General features: G+C 39.1%; 1 protein-coding gene across 1 annotated transcript; it reads right to left on the bottom strand.

Annotated features, from left to right (window-relative positions):
* Positions 1-5968: 5968 nt before the first annotated feature.
* Positions 5969-20609, bottom strand: LOC122869247 (all-trans-retinol 13,14-reductase-like). Its single transcript, XM_044182043.1, has 12 exons — positions 19848-20609; positions 18800-18982; positions 15875-16013; positions 15285-15387; positions 13581-13776; positions 13304-13501; positions 12203-12322; positions 11959-12097; positions 11519-11628; positions 9484-9650; positions 8158-8317; positions 5969-8066 (listed from the first exon to the last, which is right to left on the bottom strand). The coding sequence occupies exons 1-12, from the start codon at positions 20011-20013 to the stop codon at positions 7924-7926; spliced, it is 1824 nt and encodes a 607-aa protein (XP_044037978.1). The 5' UTR covers positions 20014-20609; the 3' UTR covers positions 5969-7923.
* Positions 20610-21876: the final 1267 nt, after the last annotated feature.

Here is a 21876-nt window from a genome sequence, read left to right as displayed (position 1 = left end):
GAAAATGGCTGTATCTTCTTCCTTTTCTTTCTGTTAGAAAACAACACACCTGTGCATCACAGCTCTTGTGAGAAATCTGACAGAAAAAGTCCAGTTCCTCCGCTTAAAGGTGGGCTATGCGATTCTGGAGAAATCCAATTCCATGACAAATATCATGATATAGAGCGAACAACGACACAGCAAGTAATGTAACTAACGTTAGCTAGGTTGTGGGTTAGCAAACTGTCCCTACTGTTGCTGCTGCGAAGCTAACAGCCGGAGAGGACGAGACGGTTTCCCAGAGCCAGCACAGCAGCTCCAGACAGCGACGCTCACAACTCTCCTGCTACTATGGCTAACATCACAACAGCATATCTTACCAAACTAGAAAGTAAGCTGAATGTCCTTGGGCAAGTCACTTAACGTTACCTGACACACAAATCATGGCTGGAATGGCTGAAATAGTGTTGTGAGGCCCGGTCCGAGCCACTTTGTTTATTTCCCATTTACTGAGCCAGGGCTGTGTACAAACACCAGAGGGTTTTTTTTCAGCGCACAAACAGAACAGACAGCTAGTGGACCATGAGGAGATATTTGCTGAATTTGACAAAAAGACGTGTATAGGATTGGAATCGCATACCCCACCTTTAAGCTTGGAACAAGATGGTTTCCACCAACTTGTACAGATTTGTTTGGTCTTTGACAGTAGCATAAACCTTACAACTGAATAAATACACCAGACAACACACTGAACCACTGGTCAGTAACAACTGGAGATCTGGAGTTAGACAACCTCGCAAGAACGTCGATTGTCACATGGACAGCAACCAGCAGCTTGCACTGTTTATATGTAAAACTAATCATATTCATAATCGGCTCAACAGACACAATATGTGTCCCTGCCTCCTGTCTTAAACTTTTCACCAAGACAAACAGTAAGACAAACTGAGCTGATTTTTGGAAAAAGCCTTGGTTTCCCTGTCTATCATTTTGGGTTGTAAATTTTTTTATGACTGGAGAGCCAAAACAGGGAGGAAAAGCAAGCACAGTTTACAATATAAAACACAGGCTAGTCCACAAACATCTTTCAGTCAGCACACATATATACACATATGTATGTGTGTATATATATATATACACACACACACACACACACACACACCTCATGAAAACTTAAAAGGAAATGGCGTTCCAACAACCTGGAGGAATCTCGTTTAGTCTGGCAAGATAGTCTTAAAACATATAGGAAAGCCCTTCGTAATGCCAGAGCAGCTTACTACTCATCATTAATAGAAGAAAATGAAAACAACCCCAGGTTTCTTTTCAGCACTGTAGCCAGGCAGACAGAGAGTCATAGCTCTACTGAACCATGTATTCCTATAGCCCTCAGTAATAACGACTTCATGAGTTTCTTCAATAATAAAATTCTAACTATTAGAGAAAAAATTCATCAAGTCCTGCCTTCAACCGGCACCGACTTATCTTTAAACACAGGAACCTTAGAAACAACTGTAAAACCTGATATATATTTTTACTGCTTTGCTCCCATCGACCTTCTTGATCCCATTGGACCGATTCTATTCACCTTTTATATGCTTCCTTTAAGCAATATTATTAGGAAACACTCCATAAACTTTAATTGTTATGCAGATGATACCCAATTATATCGACCTCCGGAGCTGCAGAGTCTGTATCTGTGGCTGCTCCTGTGTTCCTGCTCGACAACTGCTACTACAGTTGTTATTATTAGTCTTATTACTATTATTATCAATATTATTCCTATCACTATCATTCCTATTATCATTACTTTATTAATGTTAATATTACCACTACCATTTCATTATTATTATTTAAATATTCTAGGTGGAATTTGCATTGTGCTTTCCTCCCCCCATCTCTCTCTCATCCCAACCGGCAGTGGCAGTTGGCCGCCCACCATTGTGTCTGGTTCTGCCCGAGGTTTCTGCCTCTTAAAGGAAGTTTTTCCTTGCCACTGTCGCCAAGTGCTTGCTCATGGTGGGATTTGTTGGGTCTCTGTAAATAATATTATAAACAGTACGGTCTAGAACTGCACAATAGGAATAGTGCAATGCAATAACGTTTGCTATGAATTGGCGCTATATAAATAAAATTGAATTGAATTGAATTATCATTTTCACGTCTGATGGTAAAACCATTAAATGGGTGCCCTCATAACATACTTAGGTATATTGATGGGTGATAAGCTTTTATTTAATGTACAAATTGCTAATCTAGTTAGAAACCTCAAAGTCAAGAGGGGGGGGCTGTTATTTTAGAAATCAATTTTGCTTCACTTTCAATGCCAAGACGAATCTTGTGGAAGCTACTTTTCTGTCTGTGATTGATTACGGTGACATATTGTATATGCATGCAGCCTCCTCTATTTTACGGAGCCTTGATTCAGTATACTATGCATGTTTACGTTTCATTACAAATGCAAAGTCCCTTACTCACCATTGCATTCTTTATGATTTGGTAGGTTGGACATCACTGACCACTCGCAGACACAGCACTGGTACTGGGTAAACTTCCAGCTTACCTCTGTTCTCTGTCCCAGCTATGCTCCTCCAAGAGGTTGCTTTTTAATGTATCCTGGGGGAAAACTGTATTGTCCTACTATGCACCGTGGGCATGGAATGATTTCCAAAAAGATCTAAAGTTAGACAGATTTATGTCCATTGATGAATTTAAGGACATCATAAAGAATGATGTGATGGAGGCATGTGGTTGTTTTTCTTGAGAGGCCACTGTGTTTGCTGATAGCTGTTCTTTTGTTTTATTGTGGATTTTGGATCTATATGTCATGTTGTATATGTTGCTACCGTGGCCAGGTCTCTCTTGTGAAAGAGATTTTACAAGAGACTTCCTGGTAAATAAAGTTGAATTAAAAATAAAATAAAATATTTGTAGAATAGAGTTCTATGAAATTAATTTGATGTCTTTTTTTTTTTTTTTTTTTTTTTTTTTTTTTTTAGGAGCTTTGCTTAATCTTAATCAGCTGGTAAATACACCTCAATGGCTATGAATTGACAACCTCAGAATATTTATGTTATACACAACATACAATACTTTTAGCAATTTTAATTTTCTATACAAAACTTCACTTTGTCAGTATTAAGAATTTCCATGATATTATCAGTAGCTGAGTCAAATAAAATCCAGGTTTCGAATATTTTTTCAAAGAAGTGATGTCTTACCTGTGATGGGAGAGCAAACGCAACCACAGACAAAGTAAATGTCAAGTACAGACATAAGTGCAGTGATGTTCTGCTGATATATTCAGTGTAACTTTAAATTTAGCCACAAATTTATCTTAATCCCCAATTTGCATTCTATGCAAAATCATGAATGAACATATTATTTGCATTGTGCCTCAAAGAGTGGGGTTGACTGGGGTTGGGCCCAGGTCTTTAGTAGATTTCCTTTTTTAAGTCAGCATTTGTTTATAGTTTGTGAACCTTGTTGACCATTGTCATTCCCTGTCACATTACCTCCACTGTACTTACCTATAAAAAGGCATAAAATACCCAAATGATTTACTTAAATACTTACTAATAAACAGTTCAATCATTTGCTATTTGAAGTAATAATAATGTTTTCTGTGGAGCAACCTTTTGGAAAAATGCCACCAACATTTGCACACCCAGAATCTAATTTGAATTAAAGCATAAAGCAGAAGTGTACCTGATTAGCATGTGATTGGCGTGACCAAGGTGATAATACACTCTGATAGACTTTGGGCAGATTGAATCTCAGACCACCATTTCTGTTCAAAGAGGGGTTCTCTTTTTTCACAAAAATGGCTTCCTTGACACCCCGTTCAAACTCTTCTCTCTACTTAGAATCTTCACCTCGCTGTCTTCGAATGTGTGGTTTGTAGCTTTTAGATGCAAATGCACGGCGCTCTGTAATCCTGAGTTAGCATGTCGTCTGTGCTGATAAAGTCTTTTGTGAAGTGGCTGTTTGGTCTCACCTATGTACCGTTCTTTGCAGTTTTCCTCACTGCACTGAATGGAGTAGACAACATTGCTCTGTTTCTGTGTGGGTAACTTGTCCTTAGGGTGAACGAGTTTCTGTCTTAAAGTGTTCTGTATTGTTGAAACTGTGTGAAACTGAAACTGTGTTGTACAAATTTCACATGACTTATACTGGTATTACCTTTCATGCCATGAGTGCAAATATGCATACATGTCCTGGTTTAGTATGAGGCTCTGATCATTAGTTCACTGGAAAATCTCAAACTCTCAATACATCTACAAAACCAGCCTGTTTATGTGTGTGTGTTCATGAGCATAATGTTGAACTGTAAGAAGTGTAAATTTGGTCGGTCAGTATCAATAGTTACTGCCTATGGGAGGATGGTTTACCTTGGCTTAGCAGAAATGGCAAATTAAATCAATATTCAAATATTTTCATTGCTTCTATTGTTTATAATTGAGCAATATTGTCAGTTCATATAACTGTATTATTAACAAATAATAACAATATTATGATAGATAAATACTGCAAGTTCCAATCTCTAAATTCTATTTTAGGTCAATGCAAGTCAATTTTCATTTCAAGTCTGCTAATGTTTAACCAAACATGTCTGTCATTTAGTTTCCTTGTAGCACTTTGGAGTGGAACATCCAGATATGATGGTTCTTAACATGACAAAATCACACAAGGCCAGATATGAAGATTAAAACTGTGGTTAGCAAATGTTTCCAATTTATGTAATACATGTGCCAGTAAGTCTGCTGACTTCAGGTCGGATTATCTTTATTAACTTTGTTAACTTAAACATCATATCTAAAACGGTGGAATAATTTATTTTGAAAAACTACCATTTATGTAAGAAGACCTAATCACTTTTGACAATTCCACTTAATCTGAAGATATCCATTCAAGGAAATTCTTCTACAGAACAATTTCCCAGTTCAGAAATGAGTCAATATCACATTTTCCGAAAGGTTAACATCGACTGATATCTTAAAGGTGAACCTCATCCTTTCCCTGGTGAAGTATTCCAACCAGCAACCAGTAAAAATTTGTGAAATATCCACTTTCAGTGAAATCAGGGAACTTGCCAAGTCCACTCCCAGAGGTAGCAGAGGGTAAGCATTAATAATGATGAATAAACAACAAAACAACAGTGCTTTTGCTAGTTATGAACTGTATGTGGTAGGCTCAAATGGTGGAGGAGATTCTTGTAGTTGGATGAATTCCAAATGAAACAAACTATAATGAATATATGAAGATGTGATTGGATCAAATCCAAATATACAGACAGAAAACAATATAAGTGAAAGAGAAAGATAGAGGCTTCAAGATGACATGCCAATGATTGTTGTATCTAAGCTCTGCTCACCCCATTTATGAAACAAGACTAAGGCCCTGTTTACACCTGGCATTAACATGTGTCTTGGGTGATCCGATCACAGGTGGTCAGCTCCAAGTATGTCAGTTCACACCTGGCATCAGAATGTGCCTCCACATGGGTTTAGATCAGGGCTATTCAATTACAAAATTCAGTTGGGCCAGATTTTAAAACCAGGAAATGTAGATGGGCCAGACATTTTCAGCAGCCTATTTAAAACCTTTTTTTTTTGTTTTTGGTAATGACAAATTTTAAACAAATGCAAATGAATGTAATAAAAAATAGCAGGCATTTGAAGATAAATAAAATAAACAAATACTTGCCAGTCCAGGCAGGGTTAAACTGACGGTTTTCATTGTTAAATTTACATTTCAGGGTTGACAGAGACATATGTTCAGTAGAGCACTTCCCTACTTGTGACTGTCAATAGCCAGATGTTTTGAAAAACTACTAAGCGTGGTCGGAATTCACATGAGAAAACGTGGATTTGTGAAAGATATGATTGGCGGCGGTGCTACATCCGTAAACATCCTTCCCCATCCAGACTGCGCATGTGGAACTCTCAACAGAGATGAGAAGGAAGCGAGATGGTTCACTTGTTAGCTACTTCCATACACTATATATGTAGTTTACTTATTTTGTCATATATCAGATTTATGTATGCTGGGCCACTCGGAGGTTGCTTCTGGGCCGGATGTGGCCCGCGGGCCGCCAGTTGAATGGGCCTGGTTTAGAGTGACCACTTGTGATCTCACTTCCTCGCTCTATATGCAAATAAACACATACATCATTTCCATTTCCAAAGACCAAATACATTGTTGTTTTTAACCTGAATGTACTTTTTATTAGACCACAAATGAGACAGGAATTAGGTTGGAAAAACGATACACACTGTTTCTGTGTTTCTGGGAGCAGGGCCTCAATGATTACTACAACTTACAACTTTATTCACTGATTTTGATGAAACTGGATCATATTTTAATGGAGAAAATATTTTCTGGTTTCCCTCTGATGTCCTCTGGCAGCTCTGCCTCAACTCTCTGTGATTTACAGAGTTTCCTGATGGACAGAAAGCTTTACTTGTTGCATTTTAACTGGTGATTTTAACATACATGCAGATAATCTGGCAGATACCAGAGCCAAATAGTTTTTAGAATTTTTGGAATGTATGGCTTTTAAACAGCATGTTAACATACCGACTCACAAACATGGACGCACACTTGGATTATATCATGTGGTCTGAACATCAATACATCTTCTGTCTTTCTCTGCCAAGTACTACAGAACATAATGTCAAAAATGTCTTACCGTCATCCTGTGAAGACTTAGTTCATGATTTTAATGATAAAATGAAAACAGTGCTTGACGCAATAACTACAAAAAAGGTTGTCCCATGCAAAAATAGTCAAACCATGAAACTAAAAAGAGACTGCAGAATTGCCGAGTGGTAAATCCCACAACTAACTACAGTATCAAGCTTCCATGTTCTAAATGTACAAAGTTTGCTGGCTACTTCAGGGAAAAAATAATCAACATTAGATCTGGTATCTGCCAGCAGAACAAGCACACTGCACTTTTACCTATAACCTGTGTACAGAGTGATGTCACATCATGACCTGGTTGAAAATAGTAACAGAACTGAAACCCTCTACGTGTTCACTTGACCTGATTCCTACCTCCCTTTATAAAACTATTTTTAATTCTGTATCTGAAGACATCCTTGCCATAGTAAATCACTTCCTACAGCTTGGTGTCTTCCCCACTTATTTTAAAACTGCTTTAGTAAAACCTCTTTTAAAGAAAGGGAACCTGGATATTTTAACACCCAGCAATTTTGGACCAATGTCAAATCTCACATTTTTAAGAAAAGTTTAGAGAAACTAGTTTTTAATCAGCTAAGTACTTTTTTAAACTCAAACATTAAATTGGAAATGTTTCAATCAGGATTTAGGACACATCGCAGGACAGAGACAGCCCTGCTAAAAGTAGTGAACGATATCAGAACAAATCTTGACAACAACAAGCTTTCAGTTCTGGTGCCACTTGACCTGAGTGGTGCCTTGGATACTGTGGACCACCAGCTTCTTTTAAATAGATTAAGTGAGCATGCTGGCCTGTCTGGAATTGCTTTTAACTGGTTTACCTTATTTCTTTACAGAAGAAAATCTTTTGTATCTATAGATGACCACTCCTTCAAACACTATGAGGTTACCTGTGGGGTACCACAAGGATCAATTTTAGGAGCGTTACTTTTTAATTTGTACATGCTACCCCTGGGCAGTATCATCAGGAGGCACGGTATGTCTTTCCACAGCTATGCTGATGACACTCAGCTTTATGTGGCCGTGTCTCCTCATGACACTGGGTTAACAGAATACAATGGTACTAACATGAGGATACAGTGTTCCAACAGAGAACAAAACAAATTTACAACAGGAACTGTGCGAGAGAGCACAGTTTGAATGCACTATTGTGTAAACGCTATTTATATTTATACGAATTTGATGGCAGGTAAACAATGTTTACACGCATTTACACTCCACTACAGCCCTGTCGCTACCAGGTCAGTTATGACTGGTCTGTTTGTGTTTGAGGCGGGTCTTCAGGGCTAGAAGGTCAATGTAGAGGATCTGATTGAGGACGGCAGAAGCGCAGAGCAATCCACCATGCAGTGCCCCAGCCATGCCGTTACAGAATACATCCTGACCTGCACACACACAAACACACACACATTAAGCAGGTGTGTCAGTATCAGTCTCTGTAGAAATCAGACCAGATGAGACTGTCAGTCAGGTCACCTGTTAGGTAGAGTCCGTTGATTGGTGTCTGTGGTCGTGTCCTAGCAACCGTTTCTGGGGTGAAGCGCTCCAAGTTGTGTTCAGCGCCGTACATCTCACCTCTTGAAGCCCCCAAATAGTGAACATTAGTTAGTGGAGTGGCTGCATCCACCATCACCACCTGAACACATACACATTCCATTTGTAGACAAAAGTACAATCAACAGTAGATAATGTCTAATATAAAAGTGTATAAAAGCCATTTTGCAGTTACAAAATATTTTGGAGGCACAGCAATATTTTGGACTGGCAGTATGTAAGTACAGGCAGATTATATAGCAAATACTTCTGTTATACATCTGTGAAAAAATACTTTCGCCGTATCCCACTACTTTCTACACAACATTGACATATTATCACCCTATGAAGATGATTTAGTGAACGTGTTAGCAAACAGTTAACAGCAAACAGCCTATTTACACATTCAGCAGACACAGAGCAACATTAGCATTTATTTTAGGACATGTTTCTGGTCACCTGAGGATTTTCAGTCCAGTTTCTTTTAACTCTGTTTTGGTCTTTACCAACTTCAGAGAAACATATCTGGCCCTTTAGCTACTTGATGCTCACCTATGTTTACTAGCTTTGTCTGTCTGCTGTTTGATGCTGGGCAGGTAGTGTACAGTTGGTTTATCAGAGCTTTTTTTTTTGCCTAAAACAGCTGCTCTCTACTGCTGGAAATGAGATTGATTAGTTTACAAAATAGGCTAAATGCTGTGTAAAGCTGAGGTGAACTGCAGGCTAGATTTCTCTTTGGGTTTGTCACTATGAGCAAACCCTTTCACATTAGTCATTAAATCCATTGTTGATTTCAAAGTGTAATTTCTGCTCTATCTAAACAAGCTAATTAAGCTAAATACTCAGCAAGCTAATTTAACAAAGCAACCAATTTTAATGTGAACATGCAACTACAAACAACTACCTTTGACCCCATAAATCTAGGTTACCTTGTAAACAGATAAACAATGCTATGTTTAGATATAGATTTGACATTATTGAACTCACTCACAAACTAAATTCTAATAATTCTCATGGAAACACTACTCTGTTTAGAAATGCAGCCATATCTAATATAGCCACCACATGAGAGATACGTACGGTACCTGAAAGCTGACAATATTGGTTGGAGGCTGCTCATATTTGTTGTTACTGGTGACTTTTAATCAGGTGTAATCAAGTGTAAGCTACATCTACTGTTCTGCTGAGTGTTGTCATGGATATGTGAAATCACATAAATGATACAATGTAACTAACTGTATAACTGTATAAATGCACAAGCAAACAAACCTTGTCTCGCAATTGAGGGAAGATTGTTAGTGCCCAGTCCAGAAGCTCTTGGGCGATGCTGTTTTTCAGATCCAGGTAGTCCTGTCCCCTCTTGCCAAGCTTTGTCCGCTCCCATTCCTCGAACCACTCATAGCGAGCCATGGTTAGCAACGTCATACAGGACTTTCCTGCAGAAAGATAAGAAGGGGAATGAAGAGAGAGAGTAATACAAATGTTTCCGTTCATTAAACTTCTCATCTTCTACTACTGGGTTATCCAGAAAAAAAGTTGATTATGTCACAGTTTGCTCCTCAGTCCCTCTCTTCAGCCCACGTGGCAACCTCTGGGGCTGAAAAATGAAGCCAACTCTGAAGTGCCAAAAACTGCAGTTCATCGAATAGCCACTTGAGGCTGGCTCAAAAGGAAGTCAATCCCCATAAACCCCCTGGTTAAAATGCCCAACTTTACAGCAAAAATAAACATGTTTACAGCCTGGTACAAAAAAATGGTTTTGGTCTATATAGTTAATTTCCCCCTTCATGACAACTGTGAGGGGGGTGAATTTTTTTCTAACTCACCCACTTAAATTATATTAAGGCTTAAAGTTCTGCATAATTAAGGGCGGGCTGCTTTGAGTGACAGGTGGAGGGTGCCAATGCTGTCACTGCAACGGTCTGCTGTCTGCTAGCCCCCTGTCACGGGTCACCGAACTTGACCTCTCTGCCGTGTTAGTGCCTTTTTTTCATGAAAATATCTGAAGAATAATATGGCTTGCTATGTGGTTAATTGTACCAACCGACCGTCCAAGAAGTCTGTGCTCCAGTTTTTTCAGTGAGTGAAATTCTAGAATTTTATTTATATGTTAGCAATAATTAGCAGGTATCGGTGTCTGCTCTCACCATAATGTTACATGGCATGTTAGTTTATTAGCTAATTAATTAGCCTTTGGTTAGCCTTCGAGCAAGACGTTCAGCTGTGCTAACGATGCTAACTTAACGTTAGGGCAGAGTGATAGCGACGGCTGGCGGCGCCCATTTTGAGCTTCAAAACAGCTCCTATAGGTGATGTCACAGACACTACGTCCATGTTTTATACACCACACCAGTGCGGCCCATTTCATGTTTTTGGCACAACGCTATTTTCAGTCAGGACACAGAGAAAGATTAGGGAACCACTGATTGTCCAAAGCCACCAGAGAACACCGTTTTATACCAAATTGCAACCAATGGGGACTGCACAACTTCTGTGGCCATTTGTTCAAAATGTTTATGCGTAACATTAGTTTCACAGAGTGATTGGGCAAGCTATATCACAACCCAGTCATATGATGGTATTTGAGTTCCATATATTGTACGATGCCAGCAATATATTACTGGAATAACATCAACTACAGTGGCTAGGGCACATCATCGGGATCCAAGACAAACCACCCTTTTAGATCTGTAACAGGCATCTGAACCCTGCAATTCATTAGCTTAGCAACTGTAACTATGCACAGCTTGCTATGGATATGATTACCATCAGAATGCTGACTTTTTCCCGGGAACATCCAGCTTCATCCTCACACTTTTAATATTTTATCATGTATGTAGCCATCATGTGCATATGTAAGACCTATTTTACTGGGTTGTTGTTTTAAGTGAGTCAGCTGGAGAGCGTTAGCATTAGCCTACACAATCTAGCTACAGCTGATAAAATCTGCTAGTGACAGTCATTTCAGCTTTGAAAATCAATGGTTGTTGTCTAGAAATGAAAAGCTGCTTTTTTTTACTTCGAAGATCCATTGTTTAAAAACATTACTGCCAATTTCGAGTGGTAAATCCAAAGCTGTCATTGTGAACTGTGTATGTGCCATGCTAGAATGGATAGCTTGACTTAGCATCCCACCCAAGAACTTGGAATTCACTGTTGCTGATCACATGATTGCATATCTGCCAGAATAGAGTACAGAGGCTTGAGGAGGACAGATCAAAGATAGCAAAGGGGTCACTGAAGTGGAAGGCGGTATCCCATTTGATGGCAAGTATACATTTGCATACATGTGACTGTGTGTTACCTGGGTATCTGATGGTGGCTGTAGGATCTTTAGCGGATGGGAAGGTGATGAACATCATGGGAATGTTCCCCAATACCTGCTCTCTGCTCAGTGAAGAGTATCGCTCCATACTGCATGCAGAGTTGTATGTACACAAACACACAAACTTATTAAGCAGAACATCAGCTACTAAATCTATAAAATAAAAAATTCAATAAAATGGAGACAGGGATGTGTAAGATTTACAGATGATGTGTTGTTAAACTGACATGGAAATTGAATGATGAAGAAATTGAAATGAAGAACAAGTTAACTCTTTGAGATTGAGTTAAATTTGGCAATAAAACTCAGTGAAAGTCAGTGAAACGAAGATGAAGAGAACAATGATACAAAGAGAGGAAGAAAGAAAATATAAATATAATATGAAACCTACATAAATATAAAAAATATAAAAAACCTACAGTGAGTCCAAGTCATTGTCTTTATACATCCAGAAGTTGGTTGAAACAATGCCCAGCTCCTCTTTGGTTCCATCCAGACCAACAAAAACCAAGAAGGAACCCATACCATGACGCACCATACGCAACAGTGACCGGATCTCTACACACAAACATGTTACAGGAAATATGCAGTCGAAAAAGATGGCAAATGAGAAATGTAAAGTTTAGTGGCTGCAGTCAAATGATAGTCCACATATTATGTTACCTTGGTTTTCCTGTACGTGCTGAGGCAGAAACTTCTGGAAGGTGTTGAAGATTCCAGCGTTGGAAATGACAACAGGGGCATGGACCTCAATCTCTTCTTGTCCCTTAAGTACTGTCACACCTGAGACACACACACACACACACACACACACACACACACACACACACAGTGTTCATCCCAAGGAAATATCCAGCATTGCTTGGTAGGAAGCCACATTTGATATTAAAAGCACACATAGAAGGTCTAAGGTCTATAAGGTCTTGTCGACAAAGTTTACCACTCCAAACCCATGCCTGAACAGAAACATCTCATCACAGCCATCCAAACTTCAGTCAATGTTTGTTCTCATTACTGAAAATTAGTGTGTCTACTCAGGTGTCATGTTTACATCACTGCCGATTGAAGCTGAAGCCGATAAATACCCGTGTCTACTGCAGAGTTATTTGACCAATTGGATCCTTTCACACTGACAAGTTGTCATTTATTCCTATTGATTGGTTGTCAACCATCAAGAAATTCAGGTCTTACCTAATATGAGCCTGTCGGAGGGCAGATAGAGAAGTGAGAGAGGAAGAGGAAAGATGAACACAAGAAAGGTGGCTTTGCCGCAGATAGCAATGTGTCTATATGTTAACGTAAATTAACTAAAAAAACTGAGCTCAGTGCACGGTTAAAGACAAAAGAAGACGACTGAAGCTGCCGGCTTCTTGTTGTTTGCAACCAAAGGTATTCAGTGTATGTTGTGGCCTTTTTAGTAGCTGGTACAGCCATAAGGCTTAGCGGTAACTGATTCGCCTAGACCTAACAACAAATCATTTTACCAGTACCTGTGCCATGACACTATTAACACAGGTTTGAAAGGGAAATGTTCAAATGCCGTGTCATTTCACTGGTCAGTTTTTAGAGACCTGGAAGACATGCAAATGTGTATGAAGGCTTCTGACTTGGACTTGCCCCAAAAGACTCAATAGCTCTTCTTGAAGGGCTAAATAGGGAAAGAGTGTCTCACTGTGGACGTCCACCATGAACAGAACAAGCTGTGCACACTTGCATGGAAAAGGTCACTACATCACAGAATCAGTCTCCCCCTCTCTTTCTCACCGCAGGCCTTCCCTTGCTGGTTGAGCAGGATGCGTTGTACAGGAGCCCTGACCAACACAGCACCACCTGCCTGCTGAATGACAGGGATGATGTGAAAGGCAAATTCACTGGAGCCCCCCCGTGGGTAGTAAGCACCACGCTTGTAGTGGTGAAGAAGGAGAGCATTGATGAGAAAGCTGGACTCTTTAGGAGGCACACCTAAAATGACATAGAGCATTGAAGAGGAAATACAGAATGTGTGGGATCTATGATGCAAGTGAGTGTGTATGTCCATCACCGTAAAACAGGTAGGAGGACAGTGCCTGCAGGTCCTTGTTCTGTGTGAGGCTGGACATAATTTCTGAATGGTTGGTTGCTGCTAGGCGGAACACTGAAGATATGCGATCTAGTAGGCCAGTCTGAACCAGGAAGTTAACCAGCCAATACGGTATCATCTTCAATATGGCGATAAGCGGTGTTCGCCGTGAGGCTAGCTGCAAGAGGAGGACACACATGCACATTTATTAATTACAGTCAACAAAACACTTTACTTATAAAGCACCTTTGAGAATTGCAATTTAAGTGTTTTGCACTAAAAGGTGCTTTCAGACAGGTTGTGGCTGCCACGGCCCTGAACTTGCCCAACTCTTTGACGCTGCATTCGAGTTTATGATGGTTCAACTTTTTCAACTTGCTGCAGAGGCTCGTTGCGTGACCATGGCAACCACAAAAAGCACAATGAAGGAAACGATACAGGAGCTGATTTTACTGGCATCTGAGTTTCCTGTATGTCACCTCTTCATCAGCAGAGAACAAACATCAATGAAGAGAGCCAGTATTGGAAGAACATCCACTTCAAAGTCTGATTATCCAATCTGGGACAACAAACTATGTTTATGATACTAGTTAGCAAAACTTTCTGTATTAATTGTGTCATATTGCTATCTATGTTAAATTACAACCCGCTCTATTTAGCTGAGTGATGATTATACTAGGTGAATAGCAGCAGCTTATGGTGTACAAGCTGGTATGATCGGAGGTAAATGGGAGCCACAGCAGATTCAAAACACAGAACAATAACACAGCAGTGGCCGCGGTGGCAAATGCTCAAATGCTTTAATGTCTGAAAGCAACTTAAGGAAAAACAACATCAAAATAATTAGAAAGGGATTGTACATTTAATATTTACGTGGACCGTAGAGTCAAACTCAAAGAGAAAAATTGGCGCTAAATACAAGTTCTCTCTTTCTTTCCCCCTGATGCAGTTGGATGAAGTGCATTTTTCAAGTCAGTAAAGTGGGCCAAGATCATCAGGAGCAACAGCTACAGCTGCATAGCAGTGAAAACCAATGCTGCGTTTGCAAATGACCACTAGTGGTAGCATGAAAAGTCAAAAAGTAGTGGATTCAGGCATGAGCCTTGTGGCACTCCAAAAGTTAATTTTGTCAAAAGAAAGTTTGCCAAAGATTTAAAGGTGCTATTGATAACATCTAGCCACTAGATGACGCACTCTCCCTCCCCCTTTCCATTCTATTGGTTGCCAGTTTGTTGCACAACCTGCATATTTCATGGTCGAGTGGAGTGAGAGTGAATCTTTCGTGACAGAGTAATGAATTCATTTAGCAACGTATAGCTATACATTAGCTATAGATTTAGGTTACTTTGTGTGGTGGTGTTTCATGTAATGTTATCTATGGTAATCTTAGGATATGGCTCGCTAGCTTTAGGTAAACCTTTTTTCCCCATCATTTAAAAATAATAGGGGGCCTATATTGCAACACTTACTGTAAAATTACATTTTAGTCATCCTTACACTATAAGACATTAGGTATTTATATACATTTTAATCCAATCAAAGAGTACAGTACAGTGTTATCAATATAACCTTTAACTTTACAACCTTATTCATTTATTAAACTCTGTCTACTGCCTTGTTTCATACCTTCTTCCCCTTCTCATCCATCATTCAATCATGATTATCATTACTTCCCTCCCTCTCTACCTTCATCAATCTCATGAACTCATCAATGGCCTCCTCTTCTCCTGGGAACTGCTTCTTCAGGCTAGCTGCCATCTCAGTCTTCCCTGCATGGATATGGTACTCCCTGAGAATGACAGAGAAGTACGGTAGATCAGAGATGGTGGGAAATGTTGTTTTGATTAGTTCAAAGCCAGGTAGGATACTCTGTGGAAGATAGGATATTATGTGGAAATATAAAAACATAAAAAAAAAATACAGGCTTGCTTAATATTAAGTGGTGCAGACAACCGAGGAAAAAATAACAAGGCATTCCGTCTTCAGATTAAATAATATAAATGTATTCTTCGAGCATATAGGCAATCAAACAGACCAATGCGTATCGACTCTAGGTCTTCAAAACATTTAAATATGGATGAATTATGAGCCTTGAAAAGTATTAGTAAGAAATATACAGTAGTTCATTGTCCGGCTTTGTTTGTTGTTTACTCCTGGTAATGAGCTAATAGTGCTATGCAGAGCAAATAAAGAAACCTCCTGCAGAAGAAAGAGTAGAAAAAATAAAGAAAGCATTTAACTGTACAATGATTATGATGTAATAAGACGTGCCCTACCTGCGCTGGTCAAGCTGACCCAGGACCAGTGTGTCAAAGTGCTGCTCCAGCCGTGTGAACTGCAGCTGTCCTTCTGTGATCTGATCCAGAGCAACCCTCAGCAAGCTGTTCTCATGAAGCTGGCCCAAGTAATGAATACCTGGTGGTGGCAGTGGTGGGGTTAAATCAACTTAATTTATATAATGCTTTAAAATGTAAAACATAAAATAACTTTGTCCCAAAGTGCATAGCACTAGAAATCATTCTTACACATGGAGAGGACTAAGTATTTAAAAGTGAAGCAGTACTCTGGTATTTAAATAATCACACACATTACATTGTATCAATTTCCCCTCACGTGTCTAATATGGCATCTGTCCTTCTGCTTTCTTCATTGTCCATTTTTACCAACATTCCTAAATAATATTTGTGTTTTGTTTTTAAATATAGCAGATAAGCTGTTGTAACTGTCTGATGTGTAATGACAGGAGAAACACTATTAGTCATGCTCTTGAATTGGACTTGATTTTTACCTTTAAAGATGTTTTGATTTGCCCTAACCACTGGTACTTACAATGTACGACAGCCAATCACAATGCTGATTTTGCCATGAGAGTGGGTTCACTGGGAGATTTGCTTAGGGTTCTTTAACTTTTGCTGACAGCTGTGAACTATTAATTATGGATAGATCCAGAAAACAAAAAAAATCTGCCACTTTTTTTTGGACTGCTGAAAAAAAACCAAACAGCTGGATAACATCAACAACACTAGAACTTTAGATAACAAATGCAGCAGTGGAGAAATCAGTGATATCATATCATATTCTGATCAATACTGTATTGAAGCAGAGGGAAGTGAGGATGAGGATTACTAATTTATGGAGCCCAGCAGGTGTCATGAAGGAAAAAGAGCTAATACCTTAATAAACCATGCTCTCAAATAACAAAAAAAGTTTAGTTTTAGGTTATTGCATTGAATACATTAGTCTTTTTTTCTACAATTCTTTTTGATAATTTTTTTTTTTTGCTATACGATAGGACTCAATTTCATATTCAGGATCATGCATTTTATTTTACCTAGCCTCACCAAGAAAGTAATCCTCAATATGGGTGAAAAGACGACCATGACCCAGAATCCCAACTTTAGGTATGACGACTGGGGTCTGACATTTGCCTATATGTATGTTGCCTCTTATAGTTTGGGCTGGCTTCGGTGAGTCCTGAACCATCCCTTATTTATGCTGCTATAGGCCTAGACTGCTGGAAGACTTCCCATGATTCACCTCTTTCCTACCTAACCTAAACCTAACACGGCAGCTGCGGATGGCCGCCCACAATTGAGTCTGGTTCTGTCCAAGGTTTCTGCCTCTTGAAGGAAGTTTTTCCTTGCCACTGTTGCCAAATGCTTACTCATGGTGGGATTTTTTGGGTCTCTGTAATTAATATTATAAAGAGTACGGTCTAGACCTGCTCTATAGGAAAACTGCAATGAGATAACTTCTGTTATGAATTGGCGCTATATAAATAAAACTGAATTGAATTGAATTTCCTCTCTCCTTCTCTTCCTCTCTGTCTGTATGCATTTTTATCCCATTACTGCATGTTACTAAACTCGACATCTTCTCTCTCCCGTAGTTTTGTGCTTTCTTGTTTCTCTCCTCTCTCCTTCTGTCGCTTTCAGCAGGGATTTCTACCTCCGGAGCTGCAGAGACTGGATCTGTGGTTGTGGGCCACCTGCTGCCCCCGTGTTCCTGCTCGGCAACTGCTACTGCAGTTGTTGTTGGCTCTGTTGCTATTATTGTCATTATTATTCCTATGACTATCATTCCTATTATTAATATTACCACTACCATTATATTATTGCTATTTTAGACCTGCTCTATAGGAAAAGTGCAATGAGATAACTTCTGTTAACTTAATTGAATTAATACAGTTGTGATTCTATTTTAATGAAACTTTGTTTCAGTAGTACTACATATACATACTAGACATACTACTGTGTTGCCTAATGTTAACGTAATGTTAATGGCCAATCTAATTATCTACTATAAATGAGCTACTTGGACATATTGCAGTGTTGTTGATATGTACCTCAGATTTTGCCTGTTTGCCTGCTGAACAATGTTGTATCTTTGCCTCTAACATGTCAAATATCATTTAACATTATGTTCTGTTGTGTACACAAATGAAGTACTTAAAGAGCATACATTAGTGATTTGAGCCCATGAATTATTCATTTGAGAGCACATTTTTTTATTTACCTGCTGGACTATACTAATTAATAAGCATGAATTATGAACCAATCACCACTGAAAGGGTTCTGTAAATTGGTGTTTCAAAACCATGTTGCTAAAAACAAGTCATTAATCCTAAAAAGCAACTTACAAATCAGATAGCTCAATTGTATAGATATCCACACCCAGCCAACTGCTGCAGTTGATTAGAAGCTGTACTCATGTTTTAACAAACACAGCTCTGTGTGACTGTTACAGCTCAGTCCGATTTGGTTCAGACAGAAACAGGGTGGCTTTGTTTGACATTAGCTTTGCCATTACAAATAGATGAAAGTACATGAAATCGTTGGACATGATAGTGGGAGCACATATTTGTGGCTGATCAACTATGCCATGGTCTTCCAAAGCATTCATCACAATTATGGTTCATTATGCTCAGATATAACTCACCACAATGGTGTATTTGTTCATGTTCAGTTTCTCTTTTAGTTAATGATGCTTTGAGAAAATAGACTTAATGTACTGAATACATTCATTTTATTCACCTTTTTCAATGTGAAGCTATGGCTGGGCTTAATATTCAAACAATGAATCTCTATATAAAAACATTTTAATGATCTTTAACCAGTTGGAAGAAAATCAGAAACTGCGAGTGAATAGAAAGGTAGAAAGAACATGCACCTGTGCTGGTGTGTGTTTGTTCCTATTCTTACCCACGTCAAACTCAAATCCCTTATTCTGAAAGGTGTGTGTGCAGCCTCCAGCCTGATCATGTTGCTCCAGAACTACAACCCTCTTCCCAGCTTTGGACAAAAGCGCTGCTACTGTCAAACCTCCCACACCGCTGCCAATCACCACCGCATCCAGAGCAGGGGGAACGCGGCCCACACGAAACCCTGTAGAGAGAAAGCATTGCATTTTCGAGAACACTTTCTTGGCATCTTGAACATAGATATAGAGGTGGCTATGTACAGATACTGAGTCCAGGTCACATCAGCCTGTAAATCTGTGAAATCTGGAAAGTATTTCTAAAAACAAATATGTACCTGTGCACAAAATTGAAAGAAATAAAATGTCCCAATATGGTTATGAGAAGGAGGCATGATCAAAAAATGGATCTTTGCGTGTAGTAAATACTAAGCTTTCTACTGTGAGCATGCACATGCAGTGATACAATGGGCCCTTGGGGGACAGAAACACAATTGCAGAGAGGCTGTCTAAACCTTAGTGAGGCTTTCTGCCACAGCAAATCAGCATATTATACACAACACTATACATTAATTTATTTAATTAAATGTAGGCTTATTGTACCCTACATTTGCACTGTGCAGCTGTGTTATATTGTAAACAAAACAAAACAAATATAGCTAAAATAAGACGAAGGTCTACAGCCATGCTAGTGGCCTTGCTACTTAGACACAGCAGGGCTTTGACCTAAATGCTAACATCAGCATGTTAACATGCTCAAAGTGACACTAAACACAAAGTGCAGCTGAGGCTGATGGGAAAGTCATTAGTTTTGCGGGTATTTGGTCATAAACCAAAGTATTGGACAAACAATACTACCAACAATAATTCAAAGGATTACACTTGGTTGTCAAACATCTTGTGATTTGGTCAAAACTCTTAATTAGATGGATGTTGAAGGATAATACAAAGCTCTGGTAGACAGTACAGCATAGGCCAACATACAGTATTTGCCAATCATCAAGAGACACACAGACAGATTCAAGAGCTTGTATCAGAAACATCCTTTCTTACCTCTCTTCAGCCTGTCGTCCCTCTGTCTGCTGTCGGTGACCAACGGTCCTGGTGGCCTCAGACACTTCTCGCTGAATACCTTGTAGCGTTGCCCAGTGGTCAGGAAGAAGATGACGACCACCACCAGCAGCCCGCAGCTCAATACACCTAGCAGCCACCACCACATTGCAGAGGAAAGCTAAGTGCCTACTATACAGCACTGAACACAGAAGCAAACACTGAGGTAGACTGAGAGAATAATCCAAATAGAGAAGGGATGAGGAGAAAAGTGGGTAAGAGAAGAAAGATAAAAAGCTATCCTCCAACAAGGCGTTCCCTCACAAAGAGCACTAAACTGCAGAGGAGATGGTTAAAGTGAGGGGTGGAGAGAAGGAAAAGGAGGATAGATGCTTATTAAGGTTAAGGGATCAAGTAAACGGACATATAACATGTGACATTTTGGAAATTCTGACTACACAAAGAGCAGAAAACATTCTCTGCTCCAAGGACATGAGACTAGCGGAGAAGAGAGAGCTGATTGTTTATCACCTCATCAGACTTCATGCACTGGGGGTTCACACCCAGCCCCAATTTGTTGCTCGTTACCAAACTGCCTTTAGGATGAATATTTTTTTACAAAAATCATACTGTATAGCCCTAATCATCGTAGTTCCACTAAATGATTGTGAACAAAGATGCTTTCAAAGCTGAGATGCTGTGAATGGGATACATTTGGGCCACTTGGCTTTCTGGGCCAATGGGCTGAGGTGCATGTATGTGTTAGTAAAGGTTTATGACTATGTTCATTCAACATGTGCAGTGAAATGCAGTGTGGCATACTCTTGATGCTGTGCTACAAAGACAATAAAGAATAATAATTACCATAAAAGTTAGAACAAAAATTAGAAAAAGTATAATATGTAGGATAGAAATTCAAAGATAAAAAGTTATATATATGTACTGTAATGACTCAGAAAATGCAGGTTTAGACCCAAAAGCACAGCCCAAAGACCAAGCAGATAAATATAAAAGTTTGTCTTCACTCGATGTCACAAAACAGGCAGGGAACCAGGCAGGCAAACAAAGAAAAGCAAACTTAACCAGGCAAGGGGCAGGCAAAAAGGCAGAAGATCTAGCTGGCGGGGAACAGGCAGGCAGATGAAATTACTATTTACTTAATTTTTCTTAACAGTAAATGATTCTATTGTTATTGTCTTTGGATACGAGACTTGCATTGGCTAATGTCTGATATGACTTCCCTGTCCCCTTCCCTAACTTTTTTGTCACTCATTTTCAGTGCCCATCTAGCCTCGTTTCAGTTTTTTGCCAGTAGTTTTTTTCTATTTTCATTTGTAGTATAATCTGTGGTTTTTGGTATATATTTGTCTCATTTTAAGGATGTTTTCATCAGTTGCCGATGTGTGGTGTTCAAGATATGGCTTTTCTTTTATTGGTGCGAAAACAAAACCGTAGTGACTTTACAGATAGATAGGTAAGTGATTGATTAACATCTGTAAAATGAATGTACTTGCATCCAGGAGTTGCTACCATGATTACAAGATATTTTTTTCCAATCTTGGACCTGCGGTGGGAGATTGTTGTCTGTTGTGAGTGGCTATGAGTTTGAGTTGACAATGGGGTCAGTTGCAAAATTTTGTTTGAAATGCTGATTTTTCCATTTAGACAGTGTTTCAGTTGTGAATATTACAAGAAGCTGTTACCATCGATAGTATATCTTTGTTTTAGTGTTTCATAAGGTATCAGTGAGCCGTCGTCAAATACTAAACTTGATAAAAACTCTGATAATTCAGATAAAAATTCTGAATAAGGACCAGGAGCGCAGTACACTATAACAAATAGAATTTGCTGTTGTGTTTTCCAGGTCGGTTGTGAAAGACTTTCGAATTAGTTATAATTTAGTTTAGGTTTAGGGTTGATGAATAGGCTTGAGTCGAAGATGGCTGCAACTAATTAATATGACTGGGCGGAGTGGATTCATTTAGGCTAACATATTCTTCATGAGCCAGCCAGGTTTCAGTTAGACAAAATA

The sequence above is a fragment of the Siniperca chuatsi genome, linkage group LG21, assembly GCF_020085105.1.
Source record: "Siniperca chuatsi isolate FFG_IHB_CAS linkage group LG21, ASM2008510v1, whole genome shotgun sequence".
NCBI lineage: Eukaryota > Metazoa > Chordata > Actinopteri > Centrarchiformes > Sinipercidae > Siniperca > Siniperca chuatsi.
This window is presented reverse-complemented; position numbering and strand designations above follow the sequence as displayed.